Genomic DNA, 25,108 nt, shown 5'->3' on the forward strand with positions numbered 1-25,108 from the left:
AAATTTGGTTGTGTGCGGTACGCCCCACCTACAGTTGTGTAAATGTCGTGGTACGTGTCATATACATTTGGCTACGTGCCCGGGTACGTTTTGCTACGTGCAAAGGTACTCCATGTACATTTGGTTGTCGTTACCTTGGGGGTAGGCCCCATAATAATCCCTGCCTACATGGATGTTCATAACAACCTTGATTTTAGAGCAACAACGTTTATGTTGGATCAAGGTCATCTGGATCAAGTATCAACCAAACTATTCAAAGTACCATCATACCAGCACAAAAATTATATTCATTATCCATGAAAAATCACAAAACCATTTACATTTATTGAAGCGAAAGCAATTGAAAAAAAAAAACGGAAGACACAAAACTCGTAAGTCACAACTAGTGCGACTCTAGTACAACATAGCCAAAACTATATTTTGGGGGCACGTTACAGTACAATCTCTAACACTAAAAACCTTACACGTAGGTTTCATCCAAAGATCCTAGTCGCTCTTTCCGCTTCACACAACCACATAGCAATTCCACTACTTCGGACATCACCACCGGACCTTCTTCCGCCACTGCAGTCGACAATTCCCCATCCCCTTTACTATTGCCGAGTGCCCTGTCTCACTCAAAGTTGCTTTATTTTGTAAGTTTCTATTTACATGAAATGTTAACTAACATTTGCTTATTTTGAAGTTTTTTCTTGTTTACTTAATTATTTATTTTTCAATTTTTTTTGCTACTTTTATCTATTTGTTTTTTTAACTAAGTGTAGTGATTATTAAAAATATTCAAGTGAGTTATTTATTTAAATTAAGTATTTATTTGTTGTAGTATTATGAATTATTTTTATTTTAATTATGTATTTATTCATTGTAATATTATTGAATAATTTTGAACACTTATATAATTTGTGTAGTAGAAAAAGATGAATTTATGGATACGTAGAGACACCATCACCATGTAATGTACTGTCATATGTATTGACATGTGGTTTTCAAGTATCATTTCTTGTCTTTTTTCCAAACGATATTTTCCCCATTTCTGGATCTTAATTTGTATCTGTATATATTTGATGACGGGGTAGCCCAAGATGAAATAAAATGACTTAAGTACATAAACGACTGAAAGCTTAAATGGTTCGAAGGTTGAAAAAGCTGTGGAGTGGGGAAAAGCAATGCGGAAACAATAGCCAGTCACATCCAGGGATTGCTTCACCAACCACAGCCGCAAAAGCAACGCAGGTCTGCAGAGCACATGTTATTATCCAGGGGTCAAAAGGCTTCAACCCCCGAAAGGGCAAGCCCCTCGCTGCAAGCTAGGTCACTAGTCAAATGAATGCCTCTTTGGGAGATGTCTTCTCCTATATAATTGACACTTCATTTACTGAGTTGGGACATTCTGGACCAGACCTGTTTCCTTAAACTCTGGTCATTCACCTAGTGTACTTGCTTCATGCAAGTTACTCCCTTTCACATCCAACTCACACATATTCTATTTGTTTCTTCATCCGAATCTGAACACATTTCAGAGAAGGATCCTTAGCAAACAACAAAAATAAACTAGTGAACCTCCTTCCACGTCTTGCAAACGTGGGGGGACCCCACGACCTGCGTTAGGCAAGGTTAAACCCTTTAACCCTTTTGCCTAACCATCCCCGCTACTACCCTTGGTCTATTATTTGTTGCATCAACAAGTTGACGCCCACCGTAGGGCCACGCCGCTATTTCTCCTCAAAAAGACCTAGTAGTGTAGCTCTTTTCTCTTGAAATCACCATGTCTGAAAGTGAATCCCCGGGTGAAGTAAATCAGGTTCCAAACACTTCAACCCCGGGTAGCAGCCAAGCTCATGTGGCTATACCAACCTCTTTCTCAACTCCGGGGAGCACACCCGAGTTTCTTACCTTTAACACTCCAACTCCTTCCAGATCCAGAGTTCCTTCCCCTAATGGTGGCGTCACTGACACTCCAACGCGTATTGAACTTACCCCCGAGGGGGTTGCCAACAATTTCCTTGAGTTGAGGTCTCTCCTTAACCAGTATGTGAACAAAGAAAAGGATAAGGGAGTGAGGATTCGTCTAGACTATGATGAGCCTGAACCAACACTGTCTCCCGGACCTCCCATTCCACCCTTTACAACCAGGAATGAGGCTGGCCCCAGTAATCCTCCAAATCCTGTTCCATATTTGTCTAAAATGGCAAACCCTACAATACATCATCTCTTTTCATCTCAACCAGTTATGAGTGGTGCTCCTCTGGGCCACGAGCTGACCCTAGATCAGCTCCTGCAATCCCTAGTGATAAGCCTTCCAACCTCTACAACAACTTCGTGGGAGAAAGCCCTATCAGTGCTTCCATTGGCACGAAGTGCAGTTATGAGCACCCCCTTGGAGTTAACTGCCCAGTTGCACCTGGAAGCCTCCAAGGCTTCAACCCTATGTCCCAGATGATGACCCAGATGATGGCCAGCTTCCTGTGGCAACACTTCATCAATCAAGTGCTAGCCACTCAAAGAAACAACAGCAATGGCATTAACACGGGAGTAGGGGTCGAAGAAGACTTGGCCAAACCCTATAAGCCAAGTAACCTTTCATGTTTTTCACAGCAAATAGCCGATTATGATTTTCAAACAAAGATCAAGATGCCGTCCCACATCAGAACGTATGATGGGTCTGAGGACCCAGAGGACCATCTTCAAATCTTCACCGGTGCAACAAGGATTGAGAAGTGGTCAAATGCTGACTGTTGTCTAATGTTCATGCAAACCCTTATCGGATCTGCCAGGATCTGGTTCAACGATTTACCTGCTCGAAGCATTTGAAGCTTCGATGATCTTAGCAAGGGTTTCCTAGCCAACTTCTCCCAATAAAGACGATATGTCAAAGATGCGACAGTGATTTTTCAAATAAAACAACGTGACAATGAAAGTCTTCACGAGTTTATTGAACGATACAAGAAGGAAGGTCTGACCTATGTAGGGGCAGATGAAAAAATGAGGGTAGCCGGTTTCATGAACGCTATCACCTCGAAATATCTCACAAGAGATTTCAACAAATCCCTGCCCAAGACCTTGGAAGAAACTCTCGAAAGGGCAGAAGCCCATATTCGGGGAGAGGAGGCAGTTGATATTAAAGAACAAAGGAAAAGAGGGTCTAGTTGGCGAAGTAACAGCCCAGCCAGAAAAAGAGGGAACTATAACTCTTATGACAGACGACAGAAGGGTTCAGACCATCGAAGGTCTGAAGGTCGGAACCCTCCAACCAGGGAGAAAGGCATGAGCTTCACACCCCTCACAAAGACTCCTCAAGAAATCCTTGCAACAGAAGAAGTCAAGCAGAACTTTAGGCCTCCTAGGCCTCTCCCCAAAAGCAGGAAAAATGAGAACTCCACACAGTATTATGAGTTCCATGAAGAAAAGGGTCACCACACCAATGACTGCTTCCAGCTCAAGAAAAGAATTGAAGAGGCTGTTAAGTACGGGGAACTCGCTCATTTGGTAAAAGGGGTTCGGGACAAAATGGCTGAAGGAAAGGGTAAGGAAGTTAATATGGTGGACTCTGATGAAAGGGTTCCTCATAAAAGACATCGGTTGGAAGCTTGGGAGCTTCAGTGTGTTTACTTTCGCCCAACAGAAAAAGACCCTCTTTCAAGCCCTCTTGTTGTAGAAGCTACTGTGGGAACGTTGAAAACATATAGGGCATACATAAACACTGGGGCGGCCACTGAAATCATGTTCGAGAAGTTCTTCAACCGCTTGAGTAATGAAGAACGTTCAAGGCTTCAACCCTCTGGAACCTCCATAAAAGGTATTGCTGATATCCCCCTCAAGCCTTTAGGGCAGCTGACACTAGATGTTCGTTTTAACGAAGGTCAGAAGGAAAGAATCCAGCCACTCACCTTTGTGGTTATCAACATATCTTCAAACTATGATGTGATCATAGGAAGACCAGGACAGTGTGCCTTCTACATGGCCGTATCTGTTGGACATGGCACAGTAAAATTTCCAACTGAGAGGGGGATAGCAACCCTTCAACCCTCTCAAGAGGCCTACCTGGTTGAAGGTGAAAGTCCCAGAAGTGAAGAAGACAAGCAAAGGCTAATCATAAATCCTAAGTACCCTGAACAAATAATAAGGGTCAATCCAAGCCTTTCACAGGAAACTCTCTCTTATCTGGAAAAGTTGTTAACACATTACAGCGATGTCTTCGCTTGGTGTCTAGAAGACATGACAGGGATCCCCCGAAACATTGCTGAGCATGAGTTAAGAATACCACCCGATGTTAAGCCCGTGATCCAAAAGAAAAGAAGCTTAGCACCCGAGAGAAGCCTGGCTGCCTGCCAGGAGGTTGAAAAGCTCGTATCGGCCGACATTCTCCGAGAAGTCAAGTACCAATCATGGGTTGCAAACCCGGTTATGGTCAAGAAACCAGACAACTCTTGGAGGATGTGCATAGACTTCAAGGATCTCAACAAAGCTTGTCCTAAGGACTGTTATCCACTACCGGAAATCGATCTCAAGGTTGACTCGCTCACCGGTTACCCTTTCAAATGCTTTCTTGATGCTTACAAAGGGTATCACCAAATACTCATGAAAGAAGAAGACGAAGAGAAGACGACGTTCCACACTGATAAAGGAATCTTCTGCTACAAGAAGATGCCCTTTGGACTTAAGAACGCTGGAGCAACCTACCAACATCTAGTAGACAAAGCCTTTGCAAGCCAGATTGGTAAAAAACCTGGAAGCATACGTCGATGACTTGGTAATCAAAAGTAAGACGGAGTATCAAATGCTTGACGACATCCAAGAAACTTTCAAGAATCTCAGAAAGGTTAACATGAAACTTAACCCTGAAAAATGCTCATTTGGATTTGAAGAAGGAAAATTCCTGGGTCACATTGTCGGGAAACAAAGCATCAAGGCTAACCCAAACAAAGTAAAAGCTGTCCTCGAAACCAAACCACCGAAAACCAAAAAGGAGGTGGAAAGCTTAAACGGGAAACTTGCAGCCTTGAAGCATTTCACCTCCAAGCTGGCTGAAAGGTCCCTACCCTTCTACAAAACACTCAAATATTGTTCTGATAAGAAGGATTTCAAGTGGACTGATGAAGCTGAGGAAGCCTTCAACCAGATGAAACAACATCTTGCTTCCTTGCCAGACATTGCAGCTCCGGAAATGGGAGAATTAATTTCAGTCTATCTATCAATCGCTGAAGAGGCTATAAGTGCAGTCCTCACCATCGAACGGGACACGGCTCAGGTACCTGTTTATTTCTTCAGCAAACTTTCAAATTGGCTGAGACCAAATATCCTCCCCTTGAAAAGCTTGCCCTAGCTCTAGTTCAAACGGCTAGAAGGCTTCGGAGGTATTTCCAAGCACATCCTATACAAGTGGTCACTGACCAACCTATTAAGAATATGCTTAAAAAACCAGAAAACTCAGGAAGGTTGGCAAAATGGGCAGTAGAACTAGGTGAACACAACATCACCTACGTCCCACGAAAAGCTATCAAAGCCCAAGTCTTGGCTGACTTCATCGTGGAAGTCCCGAACCAAATAATCAATGAAGTAAACACTACCACCACTGAACCCTCCAACCCTGAAGCCTGGAAGCTTTTTACCAACGGAGCTTCAAGCGTTGAAGGGTCAGGGGCTGGGCTAATTTTGATCAACCCAGAAGGGTTGGAATTCACATATGCTCTTCGTTTTGATTTTCAGACCACCAATAACGAGGCTGAATACGAGGCACTGATCGCCGGTTTAAGGCTGGCCAAAGAGATGAAAGTCCAAAAGCTTGAAGTGTTCACAGATTCATTACTAGTCTCAAGCCAAGTAAACGATAGCTATGTTGCCAAAGAACCCAACATGAGAAGATATAAGGAAAAATCCAAGGAGTTGATGAATACCTTCCAAACATGCTGCATCAAACAAATTCCCAGATCCCAAAACAAAAAGGCTGATGCCTTAAGTAAGCTAGCATCTCTCACCTTTGCCCACCTCACTAAGAAGGTGTTGGTAGAAGTGCTGAAGGCTCCATCGATTGATGAATTGGAAGTTCAAGACGTAATCACCGAGGAAGATCCAAACTGGATGACTCCCATCAAAAAGTTCCTTAAAAATGGTGAACTACCCAATGATCAAGTAGAAGCTGAAAGGGTTAAAATCAAAGCAAGGCAATATGTACTGCAAGGAGAAACCCTTTACAAAAAGGGTTACTTTGCCCCCTTGCTAAGATGTGTTGGTCCTGAGCAAAGTAAGTATTTGATCAAAGAGATTCACGAAGGCATATGTGGAGCTCATTTTGGAGCTAGGTCGGTGGTTGCAAAACTCATGAACCTTGGATATTTCTGGCCCTCAATACATCGTTACACCACTGAGCAATTGAAGAAATGTGATGCTTGCCAGATTCACGCACCAAACCCAAAAAATCCCAAGCATGATCTTGTCCCAATAACCTCGGGATGGCCATTCCATAAATGGGGAATGGACATTGTTGGACCATTCCCTCCAAGCAAAGGAGGAGTAAAATTTTTGCTAATGGCAATAGATTATTTCACCAAGTGGCCCGAGGTTAAGCCACTCGCAAAGATCACAGGCAAACAGGTCATTGACTTCGTTTGGGAAAACATTATTTGTCGTTATGGATTGCCGGGAGTAATTGTCACCGACAATGGGAAGCAATTTGCTAAAAAGCCTTTCAGCGTTTGGTGCAAAGAGTACAGAGTTAACCAGGTTTTAGCTCAGTGGCTTACGCGCAATCAAATGGCCAGGTTGAAAGGGCAAATCGAAGCATAGTGGAAGGTATCAAGACAAGATTGGGAAGATACGAAAGTAACTGGCTTGAAGAATTGCCTAGTGTTCTATGGGCAATTAGGACAACCGAAAAAACAAGCCACAAGAAAACACCTTATAGCTTGGTATTTGGATCCGAGGCCGTAATCCCCGCTAAAATAGGAGTTGTAACCCAACGAATTGTCAACATGGATCCCGAAACAAACCAAAAAGAGACCGTGTTGAATTTACAACTCCTAGAGGAAGCCCGAGATCAAGCCGCAATTCAAGAAGCCAAATACAAGCAACGAATGGAAGCCTATTACAACAAGAAAGTCAAGAACGAACGTTTCAAGCCAGGGGACCTGGTCCTTAGAAACAATGAAGCTATCAAAAAAGAAAGTCAAGGAAAGCTTGGCCCAAAATGGGAAGGTCCATATACCATCGTTGAAGCTCACAAAGGGGGATCCTACAAGCTAGCAGATTCAGAAGGCAAAAGGCTTCCAAGGCATTGGAATGTCAAAACCCCGAGAAGGTTCCATTTTAGACAGGAAAGTTTGGTTTGTATCAAAATGTATTTCGAACAACACTATGAATACCTTTTGTAAAAAGCAAGTATTGCTTGAATGAATGAAGTTGTTTTATCAAACTTGTCTTTTTATCCTAAGATCAGGTTGAGAACCTAGAAAAAACTTCTTGGTAAAGGCCATGTAAGGGGATGAGCTCCCAGGCCACATCGCTCAATAGGTTCAAGGGTTGAACGAACCTATATAAGGGGTGAGTTCCTAAATCAATACAACTCCATGAGACTTATTAAGCCAAAACAAAATTGTCTCATAGACAGGTCTGAACAACCTACACCAAATGTTCCTTAAGCCTTAGAAATATAACCAACAAACAGGCTTACGAAGTCAAATAAATAACAAAGAAATGATAAAAATGATAGGTGCTATGTCTTCTTGTTAAAAAACACCAAGGCTAAGTGTCTGCAGCACTGAACCCTTTAAGGTGTAAAAAAAAAATAAAGACGACACAAACTCGACAAAGACAAAGTTACAAAAAGATGAAAATTATCTAAGGAAGGATACAAGCAAAAAGAAAAAAAAATTTGGCAAAAAATACAAACCAAATCAAGTCATAAAGAGCCGTCAAGGCTTCAAGCCACCTACATGACAGCTCGAAACCCCGAAGGCTTCAACCCACCTACGGGTAGCCAAAAGGCTTGAAGGGTTAAAGCCAACCAAACTGCCTTAACAAAACAGGCATAAGTATAAAAACATAACACAAATAAAATAGTTAAACATCATACCATATCAAAGAAAGCCCTGAAAGACTTTCAAACAAGAGTTAAGGCAAGTCCTAGTAACTTGCAAGTTTAGCTATTGTTCAAACGGCCATACAGGCCTAAGATACAACCAACAGGAACCTTAAGGGTTTCTGGAAACCTAATATTTTTCAAATTAACATTACAAACCACGAATTGTTTTTGATGCTAAGAAAGCTACGAATCAAACATCAGCAGAAGACTTAGAAACCCCGGAACCTTCACCCTTCACCTTCTTCGCTTTTTTAGACTTCTTAGTCTTTGCATCACCATCACCGCCTACCGCTGAAGCCTCCAAGCTTGCATCCTTTGGAACACCTTGTTCTGCTGAAAAGGTGTCATCACTATCACCCGAGTAGGACTTTCCTTGAAAGGGAACCCAAGATTTCAGCACAGACCTTTTCATTAAGGCCTTCCGGCTTCAAGTCCTGCAACACAGCAAGAGGCTTACCAAAACAAGCAGAAACTTGATGAATGTAAGGGTAGGTCAGCTTCTCCATCTGCTCAACGGAGCCTTTGAAAACATCGGAAGTCTCGGGACGAAACAAAGGAGACTTCTCCAAAGGTTGGTCGGATTTATGAAGCTTATAACCAGCGATGAGGCCTTGGTTTTTCCCCAGGTTGAGCAACTTAGTATAAACTTCACCAAGGGCAGAATTAAACTCCTTGGAATGAAGAAGGTAAGTAACAACCTGATGAAAACCCTGCTCAATTAACCATTGATTATCAAGGGTGGATCGAGCAACCGAAGCCTTCAACCCCTCCTTTTCCTCATCAAAAACCCGTTACTGAACAAATAAGGCTTCCCTATCAGCCTTAAGCTTCAACCGATCAGCCTCAAAGCTTTTCTTCAAGTTACCCATCTCAATCTCATGCACCCTAGTAAGCTCACTAACCTTTTTGTCCCATGCCTCTTCCTTCTCAGCAAAACCAGCTATCTCCTTTTTCATCACAGCCATGGAGGATTTCATTTTATACTTCTTCTTAGAAAATTCCTCATATTCCTGCATCCTCTTACAAAAACGAGCAATCCCTTGAGGAAGCATAGAAGCAAGGTTACAGGTGCTCAAAATCATACGGGATAACATTAAGTCATCATCCATCCCAGCAATAGTATTGTGAACCGAAGGAGGAGCAAGATGACTCAGAGCATCTTCACAAACAGCAGCATCTTTAAAGCTGTCATCATTTTTTACCGACCAACCAGGCACATAAACCTCTTCGGGATCCAACCCTTCAACGTCCCTGCTCGAAGAACCCTGAACAGGGGTCACAACAACCTTTTTGCTCGAAGCCTTCTTGCCATGAACAACCAATCCCTTCTCCTTTTCAACACCTGCCTCAACACCTTGATCTTCAGAAATTTCAACATCATCACTCAATTCCACTGGTTCAGTAGAAGTGGATTGAGGAGCAGCCTTCAACAAACGGCGGGTAGATCGACGGGTTGAGGACTTGGGAGCACTAGGCTTAGAAAACCCTTTGACATTGGAAGCACTAATATAACCGGAACCCTCAAACCTTTGCTCAGCAGTTCTAACAACAACATTTTCACCCGGAACAGATGGAGCATCCCCAAACAAAACATCAGAGGTGTCGTCACTCTTAATGAAATCCAGAGCAGACATAACTGCAAATAACAAAACAAAAGCACATAAGGCATAAGTCAAGAAAAAGCAAAGAGGGCAAAAAAGAAAAATGCATACCCATGCCACCTCTTATTAGAACCGGATCCCGATCGGCATTTCCCCATATTTTACTAACCCCTAAATGAACTAGTAAATGTTCAGGAAAGGGACGAACCCTTGAAGGGCACTCCCGGATGGCTTTGAGAAAAACATCATTCAACTTCGATTCAGAGGGCTCCGGATCATTGAGAAGGGCATCTGGGTGCCTCCACACCATCTTAAATGGAACAATAGTATCGGAAACCCAGAAAAAACGATCCTTCCAAGTCCCAAGTGTTGTAACCATAGACAAAATAAGGCAAGAATCAACCTTGGATGTTTCAAAGGTAAACCAATCGCCATTTTTGGCCAAACGGAAAAAACGGCGAAAAAGCAATAATGAAGGATCATATCCGAGGGCACGACACAAAACCTCAAAATGCAAAACCCTAGCCATGCCCTTCGGATGAACTTGCCCAAAGGAAATCCGATAATACTCTAACAGATTCAAAACAAAGAGAGAAAAGGGATAACGAAGGTTCGAAAACTCAAAGTGGCGACAATAAAGAGCAATCGAACCAGAAATCGGTTTATCAACAGGAACATCACAAGCAGTAGCAATGGGTTTAAAGTTTCTATTGATACCATATTCCATACAAAATAAGTCTACCTCTTCTTGTGTTAATCGGGAAAAGGATTTTGCTAAATCCTTACGAGCACCCATTTTCGAAATAAACGAAGAATATAAGGAAAATGCAAAGGAAACTGAAACTAACCTTGGGAAGGAGGAAAGAAATTGCAGGAAGGAACTTGAGGAAATATGTAAAAAGTGAAGGAAATAATGTAAATATAAAGAAAATAACCTAAATAGGGGTGATAATTGCAAACAGTAACTACTGCAAAAACCGCCACCCTATGAACTGCCACGCATCAATCAAATCGATTGTCAGTTATTTAAAATTCAAAAATTAACTGCCTACAACCTTTCAAGCCTTCAAGCATTGAACCCTTGAAACTTTCAGGCAATAAAATACATGCACAAAAGTCAGACGTCTTTGAGCTCATCCCACAAAAACCTCTGACTTGGGGGGCTGATGACGGGGGTAGCCCAAGACCAAATAAAATGACTTAAGTACATAAACGACTGAAAGGTTAAATGGTTCGAAGGTTGGAAAAGCTGTGGAGTGGGGAAAAGCAATGCGGAAACAGTAGCCAGTCACATCCAGGGATTGCTTCACCAACCACAGCCGCAAAAGCAACGCAGGTCTGCAGAGCACATGCTATTATCCAGGGGTCAAAAGGCTTCAACCCCCGAAAGGGCAAGCCCCTCGCTGCAAGCTAGGTCACTAGTCAAATGAATGCCTCTTTGGGAGATGTCTTCTCCTATATAATTGACACTTCATTTACTGAGTTGGGACATTCTGGACCAGACATGTTTCCATAAAACTCTGGTCATTCACATCGTGTACTTCCTTCATGCAAGTTACTCCCTTTCACATCCAACTCACACATATTCTATTTGTTTCTTCATCCGAATCTGAACACATTTCAGAGAAGGATCCTTAGCAAACAACAAAAATAAACTAGTGAACCTCTTTCCACGTCTAGCAAACGTGGAGGGACCCCACGACCTGCGTTAGGCAAGGTTAAACTCTTTAACCCTTTTGTCTAACCATCCCCACTACTACCCTTGGTCTATTATTTGTTACATCAACAATATTAATAGAATGATATTAATAGTTAGCCTTAGAAAGTTCATGAATTAGCTTACCTAATAATAGCGGCCAACATTTATTCTCTATTTCTCTAGATATATACATACCCGTATGGCCATACATCAACCAACCCTTCAATGTCCCCCACCTTGTTTCCTTCACCCTCATGTTCTTTAATCGTTACTCTTTTCACTTTTCCATGCTTTAAAGTTTACTTTTCTGATCCCTTTTCTTCGCTTGTCTCTCCTTTTTATCTTTTAAATATATATTATTTATTTACTTACATTCATGATATATATGGGTGGATGAGAAATTTTATTTTTATAAAATACGTGGCTGGCTAACCGAAGATGATGGCACTATCTAGATGATAGTATAACAATCAAGGCGCTTGCGAGCTACTCAGATCGGATCAATAAGTAAAAGGTTAAATGAGTCGAGTTTAAATAAACTTGAGCTCGAGCTTTGTATATAGAGATTGTTTAGTTTCACAAGTCTAAACAAGCTTAGCACATAATTATAATCAGTATTAGCCACTTGGAAATTAATTTTCTTCTTAGAGTCATGTGAAAAGATGAAATTGTACAATCAAAACTGAGATTAGAGGACCTTAACCGAAGAATCACAGTGACTTCCGATTACAGACGAAACTAAACCCGGTGACAAGAACCACCGATTACAAAACAATAACAAACAGCAAGTCTTCAGCCAAAGGTTCTGTGCAAACGATCTTAATCAGCAGCGGAGATGAAGATGAACAGTGACAGCACAACAGTGATGTCAACAGTAAGCAGCAGTCTTCAACCGAAGGTTCTGCGCACAATCTTATTCAGCAGCGATGAACTCGAACAATGACAGAACAGCCTTTGGAATGTTCTTGAGATCACTTTATTGCTGTAACCTTTTACTGTTTTCGGATGACTAAAACCACCAGGGAGAAGAGGATTATGTAGGCAAGGAACCCTAGGAGCAGCCCATGAGATGAAGCCCAAGAGGAGCACAAAGCCCATTTCTCACATAACGGGAAAAAAAAGACAAGAAAGGAAAATATATGAGAGAAATAAATGGGAGGATTGAATTGGAAAAGGAAAATATAAAGGGTATATTTTAACACCCCCTCTCAATTCAATACTTGAAACAATCAAACATGTTAAGTAGAGAACATACCTTTTCATGCGGACCTGCAGATAGACCTTTTTTGAGGATATCGGCAGCTTGATCCTCCGTTTTGATTCCCACCGTTTTAATAATGCCTTTAGAAATTTTTTCTCTCAAAAAATAAAGATCAATTTCGAAATGTTTTGTGCGTTCATGAAATACGGGGTTGGCTGCTATGGATATAGCAGCCGTGTTATCACAAAAAAGCTGAGTGGGCAATTGGACATCAACCTTTAATTCTTTTAATAAGTTTGATATCCACATGACTTCACATGTTGCAGCACACATTGAACGATATTCTGCTTCGGCAGAAGATCGTGAGACAGTGGACTGTTTTTTACTTTTCCATGAAACAAGGTTTTTTCCTAAAAAGACACAGAACCCGGTAATGGACCTTCGGGTTCCCAAACATTTAGCCCAATCTGAGTCAGAGAAGGCCCTCATTTCCAAAGAGATCCCTTTTTCAAAAAAAATTCCTTTTCCAGGGGCACCTTTTAGATATCTTAATAATCTCATAGCAATTTTAAAATGAGCTTGAGTGGGGGAATGCATAAATTGACTGAGATAATGAACCGGATATGCAATATCTGGCCTAGTGTGAGAAAGATAAATTAGTTTCCCGACCAATTTTTGATAAACAGTTATATTTGATAACGGTTGGTTATCTTTCTCACACAAGTTGTTTAGAACATGATTGGGTTCCATGGGGTAACTGACTGGCTTACAACCAGTCATACCAAATTCAGCAAGTAAATCTAAACAGTATTTTCTTTGAGTTAAGCAAATGCCAGCAGAATTTTTAACAACTTCAAGACCCAGAAAATATTGTAGATTGCCTAAGTCTTTTATCGAGAATTTGGATTTTAGTAATAACTTAATTTCACTAACATGCGTAGGACAATTACCTGTTATAATAATATCATCTACATAGACAAGAAGAATAATAAAACTAGAATCTTTTGACATAGTAAACATGGAATGATCACACTTACTTTGTTCAAAACCTAGATTACGAAGAACAGAAACAAGTTTTTCGTTCCACATCCTAGGTGCTTGTTTTAAGCCATAAAGGGACTTTTTTAATTTACAAACTTTAGTCCCGTTAGATTGATCATAGCCATCGGGTAAGCACATAAAAACTTCTTCATTGAGCTCACCATAAAGGAAAGCGTTATTAACATCAAGTTGAAAAACTTCCCAGTCAAAGTGGACAGCTAAGGACAAAACACACCTAATAGTGACCATTTTTACAACCGGTGAGAACGTGTCAAAGAAGTCAATGCCTTCTTTTTGGCTAAAACCTTTAGCAACAAGTCTAGCTTTATACCTTTCTATTTCACCATTAGATTTGTACTTTATTTTATATACCCACTTACATCCAATAGCTTTTCTATTTGGAGGTAAGTCAACAATTTCCCATGTGTCGTTTTTATGTAAAGCTTCGATTTCTAAGTTCATAGCATCAACCCAGTTGTTATCGGTTTTAGCTTCAAAAAAATTTTTTGGTTCACAACTTTTATTAAGAACAGCAGCAAAACACATCCCTTCAGGAGATAAATTAGCATAATTAAGGACCTTTTCTAGACCATATTTAACTTTCCCATCTACCACAAAATCATCAAGTTTAGACGGAAATTTGGTATTTCTAGAAGACCTCCTAAGATTAATGTTTGGTTGATCCTGAGTTCCTCCCTCAGAATTGTCATTGTCCTCATATTCAGTGTCATGCTCAGCCCTGTCTGGTCCTGATTCTTCACTACTGGGTTGCTGATTGTCAGCCATCCCAAGAGTAGCACTTGAATCAGTCGACTGCTGAGACCCATGTCCTGATAAGGTGCTTGTTTGAGTACTCTCATCATTGGGAGTTTGGTCAACGTTAGGGTTTTGGGTGTAGTTTAAATCAGATAAGTCAAAAAAATTTAGGGTATTAACTTCAGAAAAGGTGTCAAGATCAACGGACATTTTCTTTTCTTTAAAAGGAAAAACGGTTTCATAGAACCTGACATCCCTAGAATAAAACATCACCTTTTGATCAAGACTCCAAAGTTTATAACCCTTTTTCTCATTTGAATATCCAATCAAGACACATTTTTCAGCATGTATGTCAAATTTATCAGAGTTATTTAACACAGTGCTAAAACAAAGACACCCTACCACCCTAAGTTGACTTAAGACAGGGGCAAAACCAAACATTAGATCATACGGAGTCTTCCCATTTAAAACAGACGAAGGGGTCCTGTTAATCAGATAAGCAGCAGTAAGAACACATTCAGACCAAAAATTAAGAGGAAAACCCCCTTGAAAAAGTAATGTTCTAGCTACATTTAAAAGATGTCTATGTTTTCTTTCAACGACCCCATTTTGCTGTGGGGTATGAACACATGAAGTCTGATGGAGGATACCATTTTCATAGCAGAAGTTATTCATTTGTTTATTAATGAATTCTGTTCCATTGTCACTCCTAATTGTTTTAACAGGTTTACTAAATTGAGTTTTTAGCATATTGAAAAAACCTTTAATATGGTAAAACACTTCCTCCTTTGACTTCATGAGATATACCCATACGGCTCTAGTGAAGTCATCTACAATAGTAAGAAAGTATCTAAACCCATCCCTACTTGGAATTCTATAGGGACCCCAGACGTCTAGATGAACAAGATCACCTAAAAATTTTGTTTTGTGTTCGCTTAAGGGAAAAGGTTCCCTATGTTGTTTAGCCCTATGACAGGTTTCACAAGGTGCTAACTTAGAGCTAGTTTTAATGTTTAATTTATTCTTTAAAACATGCAGAACAGGTTGAGCTGGATGTCCTAACCTAGCATGCCAGAGATTAACATCACAATTAGCACTACACACCTTATTTGAAACAGAAGAGCTACCACAGAAGTAAAGACCATCAAACTGATTACCAGTCACCAGGACTTTCTTTAGATGAGAATCCTGAATATAACAGTTATGTTCATCAAAGGAAACAGTGAGCTTACAATCTCTAGCAAGTTTATGCACAGATATTAAGTTAACACAATAATTGGGAACAACAAACACATCATAGAGAATAACCTTGTCACTTAATTTTATATCACCAATTTTAGTTACCAAAGCACTTGTGCCATTAGGGTGTTTAACTTTGATATTGAATTCAGTAACATCCTTTTGATTAATAAGACAATCATCGGTCATAACCATGTGCTGGTTGGCACCAGAGTCTATTATCCATCCAACCCTTTCCCCATTGTTAACAAAGTTTGAAAAACAATAGATAGGTTTAAAATCACAGGTGGGTTTGGATGTAATATTGACAAAGCTATTTAGACATATAGAATTTGCACACATACCAGCAAAGTTACTACTCTGAGTGTCACCCTTAGGTTTATCATTCAAGAGACTAAGCAATCTGGCTACCTGATCACTGGTTAAAGAACTCATAACAGAAGATGAATCAGTAGTATCAGTAGTGACGTTATTACTTACCCTATTACCCTTGTTCCCACTTGTTTTAGATTTCATCCAAGAAGGATATCCAACAAGTTCAAAACATTTCTCAATGGTATGACCAGTTTTATTGCAATGAGAACATTTGAGATTAGGATTAAGAATTTTTCTGCCTTTTTTCTTTAAATCAACATTTTGATTTGCTCTAGCAGCAAAGGCAACAGCATCATTAGGGTTTTTATCAAAAAAATTCTTTGAGTGTAAATGAGACTCTTCTCTAGAGATGACTGCAAAGGCATCTTTCACTGAGGGAAGAGTTTCTCGAGTTAATAAATTTGTTCTCACAGACTGGTATGAACTATCGAGACCCATCAAGAATTGCATTAGTTTTATGAGATGATTAAAGTCATTAAATTGTTTAGATGCATCACAAGAACAGGCAGGTAAAGCAAGTAATTGATCCAATTGTTTCCACATACAGTTCAGCTTATGATAATATTCAGAGACAGGCATACCATTTTGACTAAACGAGTTGATTTTTTGATATAGATTAAACACAACTGAGCCATCTATTTTATCATAAGTTTCTTTTAGGTCTTTCCAAACATCAGAAGCAATTTTAGAATAAACCAGACCAAGATATAATTCCTCTGATACAAAATTAAGAATCCATGTAAGAACAATAGAATTGCATCTATCCCATTGTCTACCTAAGACCTCATCAGTTTTAGATCTAAGACAAGAACCATCAACAAATCCTATCTTGTTTTTTACTTGTAAAGCAAGATACATAGCATTGGACCAGATCCTATAGTTTTCTGACCCTTTGAGTTTAACATTCACTATGGACAAATTAGCAGAGTCACTAGGGTGTAGAAACAAAGGATCACCAGCATCTATTTTGCTAACTAGGGTAGCACTAGGGGATGTAATAACAGAATCATTACCAGGCATATTGCAAACACAGTCAAGAACCAGATATTTAACAAACCAAAAAACAAATGCAGCAGTTAAGCAAATAGGACTCGATCAAGGCCGGCCCGACTAGTCCGGTAAACAGGGATGCCTAGACTCACTGAATCAGGATGCAGAAAAAAAGAATTAAAGTACTGGGATAGAACAATCTCACAGTGGGTGCGTATGACTCCGGATAACCACACTTGTAACCTTCACTCAGGTTACAGCGATCCGATCAATCAGCAACAGTAAACCCGACGTTCAAACGAAGATGACCTTAAAGGAATTGGCGGATTCACAGGTACCTCCAAGATTCCTTATTCCTTAATCCACAACCCTAGACCCCAAAAAAGGATCTAATCGAACAATATGTAGCAACAGCGGAGATGAACGCGTATCAGAGAGCCGAACCTGGCTCTGATACCATGTGAAAAGATGAAATTGTACAATCAAAACTGAGATTAGAGGACCTTAACCGAAGAATCACAGTGACTTCCGATTACAGACGAAACTAAACCCGGTGACAAGAACCACCGATTACAAAACAATAACAAACAGCAAGTCTTCAGCCAAAGGTTCTGTGCAAACGATCTTAATCAGCAGCGGAGATGAAGATGAACAGTGACAGCACAACAGTGATGTCAACAGTAAGCAGCAGTCTTCAACCGAAGGTTCTGCGCACAATCTTATTCAGCAGCGATGAACTCGAACAATGACAGAACAGCCTTTGGAATGTTCTTGAGATCACTTTATTGCTGTAACCTTTTACTGTTTTCGGATGACTAAAACCACCAGGGAGAAGAGGATTATGTAGGCAAGGAACCCTAGGAGCAGCCCATGAGATGAAGCCCAAGAGGAGCACAAAGCCCATTTCTCACATAACGGGAAAAAAAAGACAAGAAAGGAAAATATATGAGAGAAATAAATGGGAGGATTGAATTGGAAAAGGAAAATATAAAGGGTATATTTTAACAAGTCAAAAACCCCTTTTAGTCTTATGAACTAAAAGGAAAGGAAATTAGCATTCGGTTTGTACCACATAAGAGGATGATAGAACCTCACAAGGGTATATAATTGAGAGCTTACTTCTATACTCGCATGAGCGGTAATGTGGTATTTTAACGACACATGCACTTAGCACACACCACAAAGCCACCTTTATATTATTTAAGGTTTGTTCATCGTCGATACAAACACAACATACCGATGGTTGGCTTGATTGGTAGGAACTTGATTTCTACCAACGGATGACTTGGGTTGGCAAGAAATCGCAAGTTGCTATCGATGATGAGTATACCCACCACAAGAAGAAACAAAGCAATTGTACCCAAAAATCTATGCAACACTCGCTAATTCAACCAGGTTATTGCCTCTACATATAAGAGTTTATTAACATCTACATTTGTTGCTTCATTGAACCTTGAAATCAATTCACCAATAACCTCTTGTATATTATTCAAAGAAATATGGGTGAGATTGCTTCAAGGACAAAGAGTACTTACCTAAACATGTTCCATATAAAAACTTAATTAGTATACAATATACCACGAAGCAAGTTCGAGCTCAAACTTAAAATTTTAACAAGTCGAACAAAAGTAAAAGGGTCGACTCTCTTACCCACCCATAGTGTAAAAAAAGTCCGTATGCATGCCTCATTGCCACATAAGTGGTGTGAAACATATGATGGAAAAGCTAATAGATTCAACTATTGCGTGATAAGTATGTCCCCACGTATGCAAGTTGTGCGTAATCCCAATCCTTGCCGCCTGCCACATGCTATTAATTTATGTTACAATCAATATATATTTTATTATTTTCTTTACATACCACTCAAAAGTCAAAGACTAACCAATCCACACTTATACCCTTAACCAACCAACAAACCTCACCATTAGTTTAGAAAACCACGTTCAACAAAAACAACTATAAAACTAACCTAGACGTTTGTTTCACGCACACAAGTGACTTAAACACGCAAAGGCTCATAACCGACTACACTTCCACCCTTTCTCACTCAACTCTAAAACTCTACTTTTTCCTCACACTCTTCACGCAACTTCCCCCCTACCCACCCTCACTCCCTTATATACCCACCCACATCCATCAATATTTTGTACATCTTCATTCATCTCATCAACTTCTCACACTAATTCTAATGGCACTAGAAGCTTTAAACTCTCCAACCGCGCCACCCGCATCTTTGTTCCGCCAGGATTCCTTCAATCATCTATATTCGGAGTCATGGACGAAAGGAAAACGATCCAAACGACAACGTAGTGATCAACCCCCTACTGAAGAAGAGTATCTAGCACTTTGCCTCATGCTTCTAGCTCGTGGCGGTGCTCGTACGTCTAATTCAACTCTATCCCCTCCACCTATTAATGATTCTAGGCTTGTTTATAAGTGTAGTGTGTGTAACAAAGCATTTGGATCTTATCAAGCTCTTGGTGGTCACAAAGCTAGCCACAGAAAACACAATTCAGTTGGTGGTGACGTGGAACAGTCGTTGGTTGTTGCAACAACAAGTGGGGGGAGGAGTCACGAGTGTTCCATCTGTCATAGGTGTTTTCCTTCTGGACAAGCGTTGGGTGGACATAAAAGGTGTCACTATGAAGGTACTGTTGGCGGCGGCCACGTCAGCACCGGTGTAACCTCGTCCAATCATAGTCATAGTCATACTCAACGCGGTTTTGACCTGAACCTGCCGGCTTTGCCGGATAATATGTTTTCAGGATTTGCCGATGAGGAGGTGGAAAGCCCTCACCCGGCTAAAAGATCTCGGTTGTTTGATCTAGTGGATCATTAGGTAGCGTTCGTGTTATGATTCTTGATTAATTCACCAAAGAAAAGAGATAGAAGCCAGACTAGAAAATAGAAAGATGATTAGAACTTGATAACTTTCATTCATAATCTTGACTTAAATAATAGGTGCCATTTTATAGGCTTACAAAAGCATCAGAAAAGGAATATTCTAATAAACTAAACCCACTAACTAAACAAACCTAATGTTACGGACTGAAATAACTAAATATGCAAAACATGAAAGAAATGGAAATGAACATGTGCATGTATTCTGTCATGGAAGCGTGGCACACATCAATCTCTCCCGCTCGAACAATCCTTGTCCTCAAGGATATGCAATCGAAAGATGCTCGACCACGGCGGCCGCCAGTCGGTCCTGGCAGTGGCATTCGAAACCGTCTTATTGGGTTGCCACGGAGGGCGCCACTCGCGTTTTTCGGCCTCCCTTTTGGTAGTTATTCGCCTCTTAAACTCTTTACCCAAATGGTGGATCATTCTGTTGTTAACATCCTCACCAGGAAGATGGAACAAAACATTCTTTTTCAGAAAGCTTATAGCTATCTGTCGAACACCATAAGAGATGACAGCATGCATGGGTCTTTCATAATCCTCACCACCAAGTGTTGGTGCTTGTTTTAATGTTTGAGTCATATAAATTGGAGGAAAAAAAGGGTCTGATGCATGTATTGCAACATGTACGAATTTAGGAACCGGTCCGGGTGCGGTTGTTTGGGCGGATGATGTTGTTGTTGCGGAAGCGGGTGATGGTGGTTCGTGAGCGGAAACGAGTGACGGAACGTGTGGTGGGGTTGAGGAAACGGGTGGTGGAAGTGTACGAGATTTGGCTTCCAACGCGATGACGGAAACGGGTGGTGGTGTAGAAAAAATGGGTGAGGTTGCCCATCTTTGGGACTCCATTTTTAGAAGATTGATTATCTCAGAAAGAGTCGACTCAATCCGATCCATTGAAGCCTTCCATTCACGAGCATCCATTGGAGTGGATCAAGACTGCTCTGATACCAATTGATACGAACCAATCGGTTGATAGATAAATAATCCGTTAAGTGGATTAACCTCAAAAGAAAATAGTAAGAAACAAGATTTGAGAAAACTCTCTTTTAATATTTTTCATTCCTAATTCTATTAACATCAACCAAACTCCTTTATATAGACTTACATATGGAAATAACTAAATGAACTAACATGTATTGCCACTAACCCATTACTACCATGTAATTAGAGAAAATATAGGAAATAAATGTGTGCCACGCTTCCATGACAGAATACATGCACATGTTCATTTCCATTTCTTTCATGTTTTGCATATTTAGTTATTTCAGTCCGTAACATTAGGTTTGTTTAGTTAGTGGGTTTAGTTTATTAGAATATTCCTTTTCTGATGCTTTTGTAAGCCTATAAAATGGCACCTATTATTTAAGTCAAGATTATGAATGAAAGTTATCAAGTTCTAATCATCTTTCTATTTTCTAGTCTGGCTTCTATCTCTTTTCTTTGGTGAATTAATCAAGAATCATCAATTGGTATCAGAGCGGTCTTGATCCCCTTATGGACGCTCACGAATGGAACGAGTCGTTGGATCGAATCATATCAACGATTGCTGAGATGATCGATCTTCTCAAAAACGAGTCCCGGAGATGGGCAACTTCACCCATTTTTTCTACACCGCTACCGTCACCCGCTACCGCATCACCACCACCAACTCCCGCTCTCGTACCTACACTTCCACCACCTATTTCCGCCACCGCACCAACAAATTCAGCAACACCGAAACAAGCCCCTCGCATAGCCCTTTTGCCACCGAAAAGTGCACCATTCACAGTCACAAAACCCACAATCACAATTCTTGTTACTCGGTTGAGGAAGGCTGGGAATTCATTCCCGGCAGAGAAGAACATGATGCCGGTCAAAGGTGTGATAGAGAAAGGTGAATGGCGACCACCGTGGCACTTCACTACGACTTATCCGAATGTCGTTGGACGCACCGAGTGGCGGCCACCATGGCGCAACATCAAGTTCCTTCCGGCTTCACCTTGAGGACAAGGTGAATTCGAGTGGGGTGGATTGATACGTGCCCTCAAAACCCACGTAGCCACTCATGCTCTCACATGCAAAACCTCCAATTATGGCAGAACGTGTTCTATAAGTTTCCTTCATTTATTTCCTATATTTTCTCTAATTACATGGTAGTAATGGGTTAGTGGCAATACATGTTAGTTCATTTAGTTATTTCCATATGTAAGTCTATATAAAGGAGTTTGGTTGATGTTAATAGAATTAGGAATGAAAAATATTAAAAGAGAGTTTTCTCAAATCTTGTTTCTTACTATTTTCTTTTGAGGTTAATCCACTTAACGGATTATTTATCTATCAACCGATTGGTTCGTATCAGTTCGTTCCATGGATTGTAGGTTGATTAGAAAATTGGTTGGAGTTGTTGAATTCTTTGTATAATAGTTTATTGTTTGGTTTAAAGAAGTGTTATTACTGTTGTGTAAACAAAGACGTAGAGTTTGGTAGTGCAAGTTGATGTTTGACACGTTATAAATTATAAATGAATTTATTGTTGGTATACTTTGATTTGTGGTTTGCTCCTCTTGGCCTCTTGGGGTGTCGGTTTTAGAATATAGTTAACATTAGGTTTTGGATTTTAAAAAATGTGATTAGGCATAAGACTGTCCAACAAGGCCAACTGCAAATACTATTAGGTAGCGTTCGTTTTATAGAATGAAATAGAATAGAATTAGGAAGTTTTTCTTTGTAAAATTGATCTTGGTTGGGGGAGGGAGGAATTTGAAATCCTTCACTCTAATGAAATTTGTGACTATTTCAACATTCCTTAGAAATCCTTCACTCTAATAAAGGAATGAAATGGAATGTTGAAATAATCACAAATTTCATTGATTAAAGAAATTCATTGGATTTCAAATTCCTCTCTCCCCAAACCAAGATCAATTTTACAAAGAAAAGCTTCCCAATTTCATCTCATTCCATTCCATGAAACGAACGCTACCGTATATTATGTTGTTCGTTACACTTATTTTAATGAGTTGTAGAAACCTTAAGCGAGTACTAAGCAACGCTAGAGTATTTTTTTATCTAAGTTTGATAACAATTCCTTTTGTTTTGTGGAATACATATATATTCAATTATTTTGAATTGTATCTTATGAATCTTTAATACTTTACCACAAAAGTACTTGCATTTCTTGGGTTTCACAACTTGAAAGTTGGAGTCATCTCTCTAAAACCCCAGGGTATGGAGAGCCCCATCTTTATCAGCATGTGCCGTCACGTATGCGGTACATCACCATCCCATGAAGGATAAGACTTCTTGCATTTTGAGAGGGGTGGAGGATGGGTCTACCCCACATTATTTTTATTGTTTAATTTATTTTATTTGTTTAACTTTTATTGTTTAATTTTTATGTGTTAAATTTTTTATTTGTTTAACTTTATAAAAAAATTCAAAATTTAAATAAAAATAAGACATAAAAGAAGATAATAAAATCCATTACATAACATAAATAAAAATTACATAACCTAAAAAAAATTACACTACCTAAAATTTATAAAAAAGACTAGATTTAAAAATTTATAAAAATTACACTACTCGCTATCGTCTTCGTCACCGTCCCCGCCGTTTGCGTTGTTCCATATATGTTCTACCAAATCCCGTTGAAGGTTTGCATGCGTGAAGTCGTTGGTTAGCGAGAACGAGTTTAAATCCTCTTGCGCCGGATCTACCGGAAGAGTATTCCCGATAGATGCATTCTCATCATACTCACAAATCGCCCGACCTTCGTCTTCAAAAATCATGTTATGGAGCAAAATGCAAGAGTACATACAAAGGCCCAACCTCTTCGGTGTGAACGCACGTGCCGGTTGTTCAATGATGGCCAATTTTTTTGTAGAAAACCAAAACAACGTTCGATGTCTTTTCTTGCAGTTTCTTGACGCTTGGCGATTTTTTTCCTTTTTCCGTCCTCGGGATATGTAATAGTCTTGACAATTGTAGAGTAAGACGGATATATTCCGTCAGCAAGATAATACCCACGTCTATACTCAACCCCAGAAACTGTAAAACTGGTGTCCAGACCGGTTCCATTAACGACATCGCTAAAGATCGCCGATTGGTATAGCACGTTGAGGTCGTTAAGTGAACCAGGGAGACCAAAGAAAGAATGCCAGATCCACAAATCTTGTGAGGCCACGACCTCAAGTATTAAGGTTGGATGGCCGTGATCACCTTGCGTATATTGGTCTCGCCACGCATTCGGGCAGTTCTACCACGCCCAATGCATACAATCAATGCTACCGAGCATTCCCGGAAACCCGTGTCGTGCTTCATGAGTTTGGTACAACTGTTGAACATCATACACGTTTGGTTTCCGCAAATATTTTTTGCTATACAGTTTCACCACATTATGGCAAAACCGATACAAACATTCCCGCGTAGTTCTTGCCGACATTTGTAAGTACTCGTCCAAAGCGTCGGCCACTGTCCCGTACGCCAGTTGGCGAATGGCCGCAGTACACTTTTGTAACGTGTTGAACCCTTCATAACCACGAGCATCGGGTCGTTACGTGAAAAACGGATCTAGCCCCACCAAATCATCAGCAATGCGTGTGAATAACCGACGACTCATTCGGAACCTGCGTCTGAAAATCTCGGCATTGTAAAGGGGTGCATCCGAAAAATAATCATTCACCAATTTCTCGTGCGCTCCTGTCGTAAAAAAATATAAATACGAGGAAATAAGGAATAAGGATAATAAAATTTATTAATGATAAACCTTGGCGGTCTCTGTTAATCCGTAGTTGCCTGGTAATAACGCTTTCAGACGAGACGTCTTCCTCTTCCTCCTCCATAATAATCTGAGCCGCCCTTAGCACAGCGTTTGCATAAAATATCTCCTCTTCCTTCTCCGAAGACGAGGACCACCAAGAATTAGATTGCATTGTGGGTGAAAAGATATTTTTTATAAAAGAATGGTATAAAAATGAGAGTGTTTTGGGTTGAAAGTGGGGAGAAAATAGTGAAATAATGGTATAAAATGAGAGTGTTTTATAGAAAAGGGGTTTTTTTTATTAAATGCACTAGCCGTTCAACGGCTATAATTTTAATTTTAGCCCCGTCGAGCACGTCGTGTGGGAGACGGATAGGACGAGCCGGGCCACAGGGGGCGGTGTTCCGGGGCGGCGTCGGGCCTCGCCGTGCCCTTGCCGTGCCCCATACCCTCTAGTCTAATGAGTATAACCGGGTGAAACTAGTAA

The 25,108-nt window shown here is 40.3% G+C and overlaps 1 protein-coding gene across 1 annotated transcript; it reads left to right on the forward strand.

Moving 5' to 3' along the window:
- Positions 1-18,977: 18,977 nt before the first annotated feature.
- On the forward strand, positions 18,978-20,067 carry LOC110879339 (zinc finger protein ZAT10). Its single transcript, XM_035977796.1, has one exon. It carries the CDS (start codon positions 19,168-19,170, stop codon positions 19,816-19,818), a length of 651 nt encoding a protein of 216 aa, XP_035833689.1. The 5' UTR covers positions 18,978-19,167; the 3' UTR covers positions 19,819-20,067.
- Positions 20,068-25,108: the final 5,041 nt, after the last annotated feature.

This window comes from Helianthus annuus, chromosome 9 (genome assembly GCF_002127325.2).
Source record: "Helianthus annuus cultivar XRQ/B chromosome 9, HanXRQr2.0-SUNRISE, whole genome shotgun sequence".
In the NCBI taxonomy this organism is placed as follows: Eukaryota; Viridiplantae; Streptophyta; class Magnoliopsida; order Asterales; family Asteraceae; genus Helianthus; species Helianthus annuus.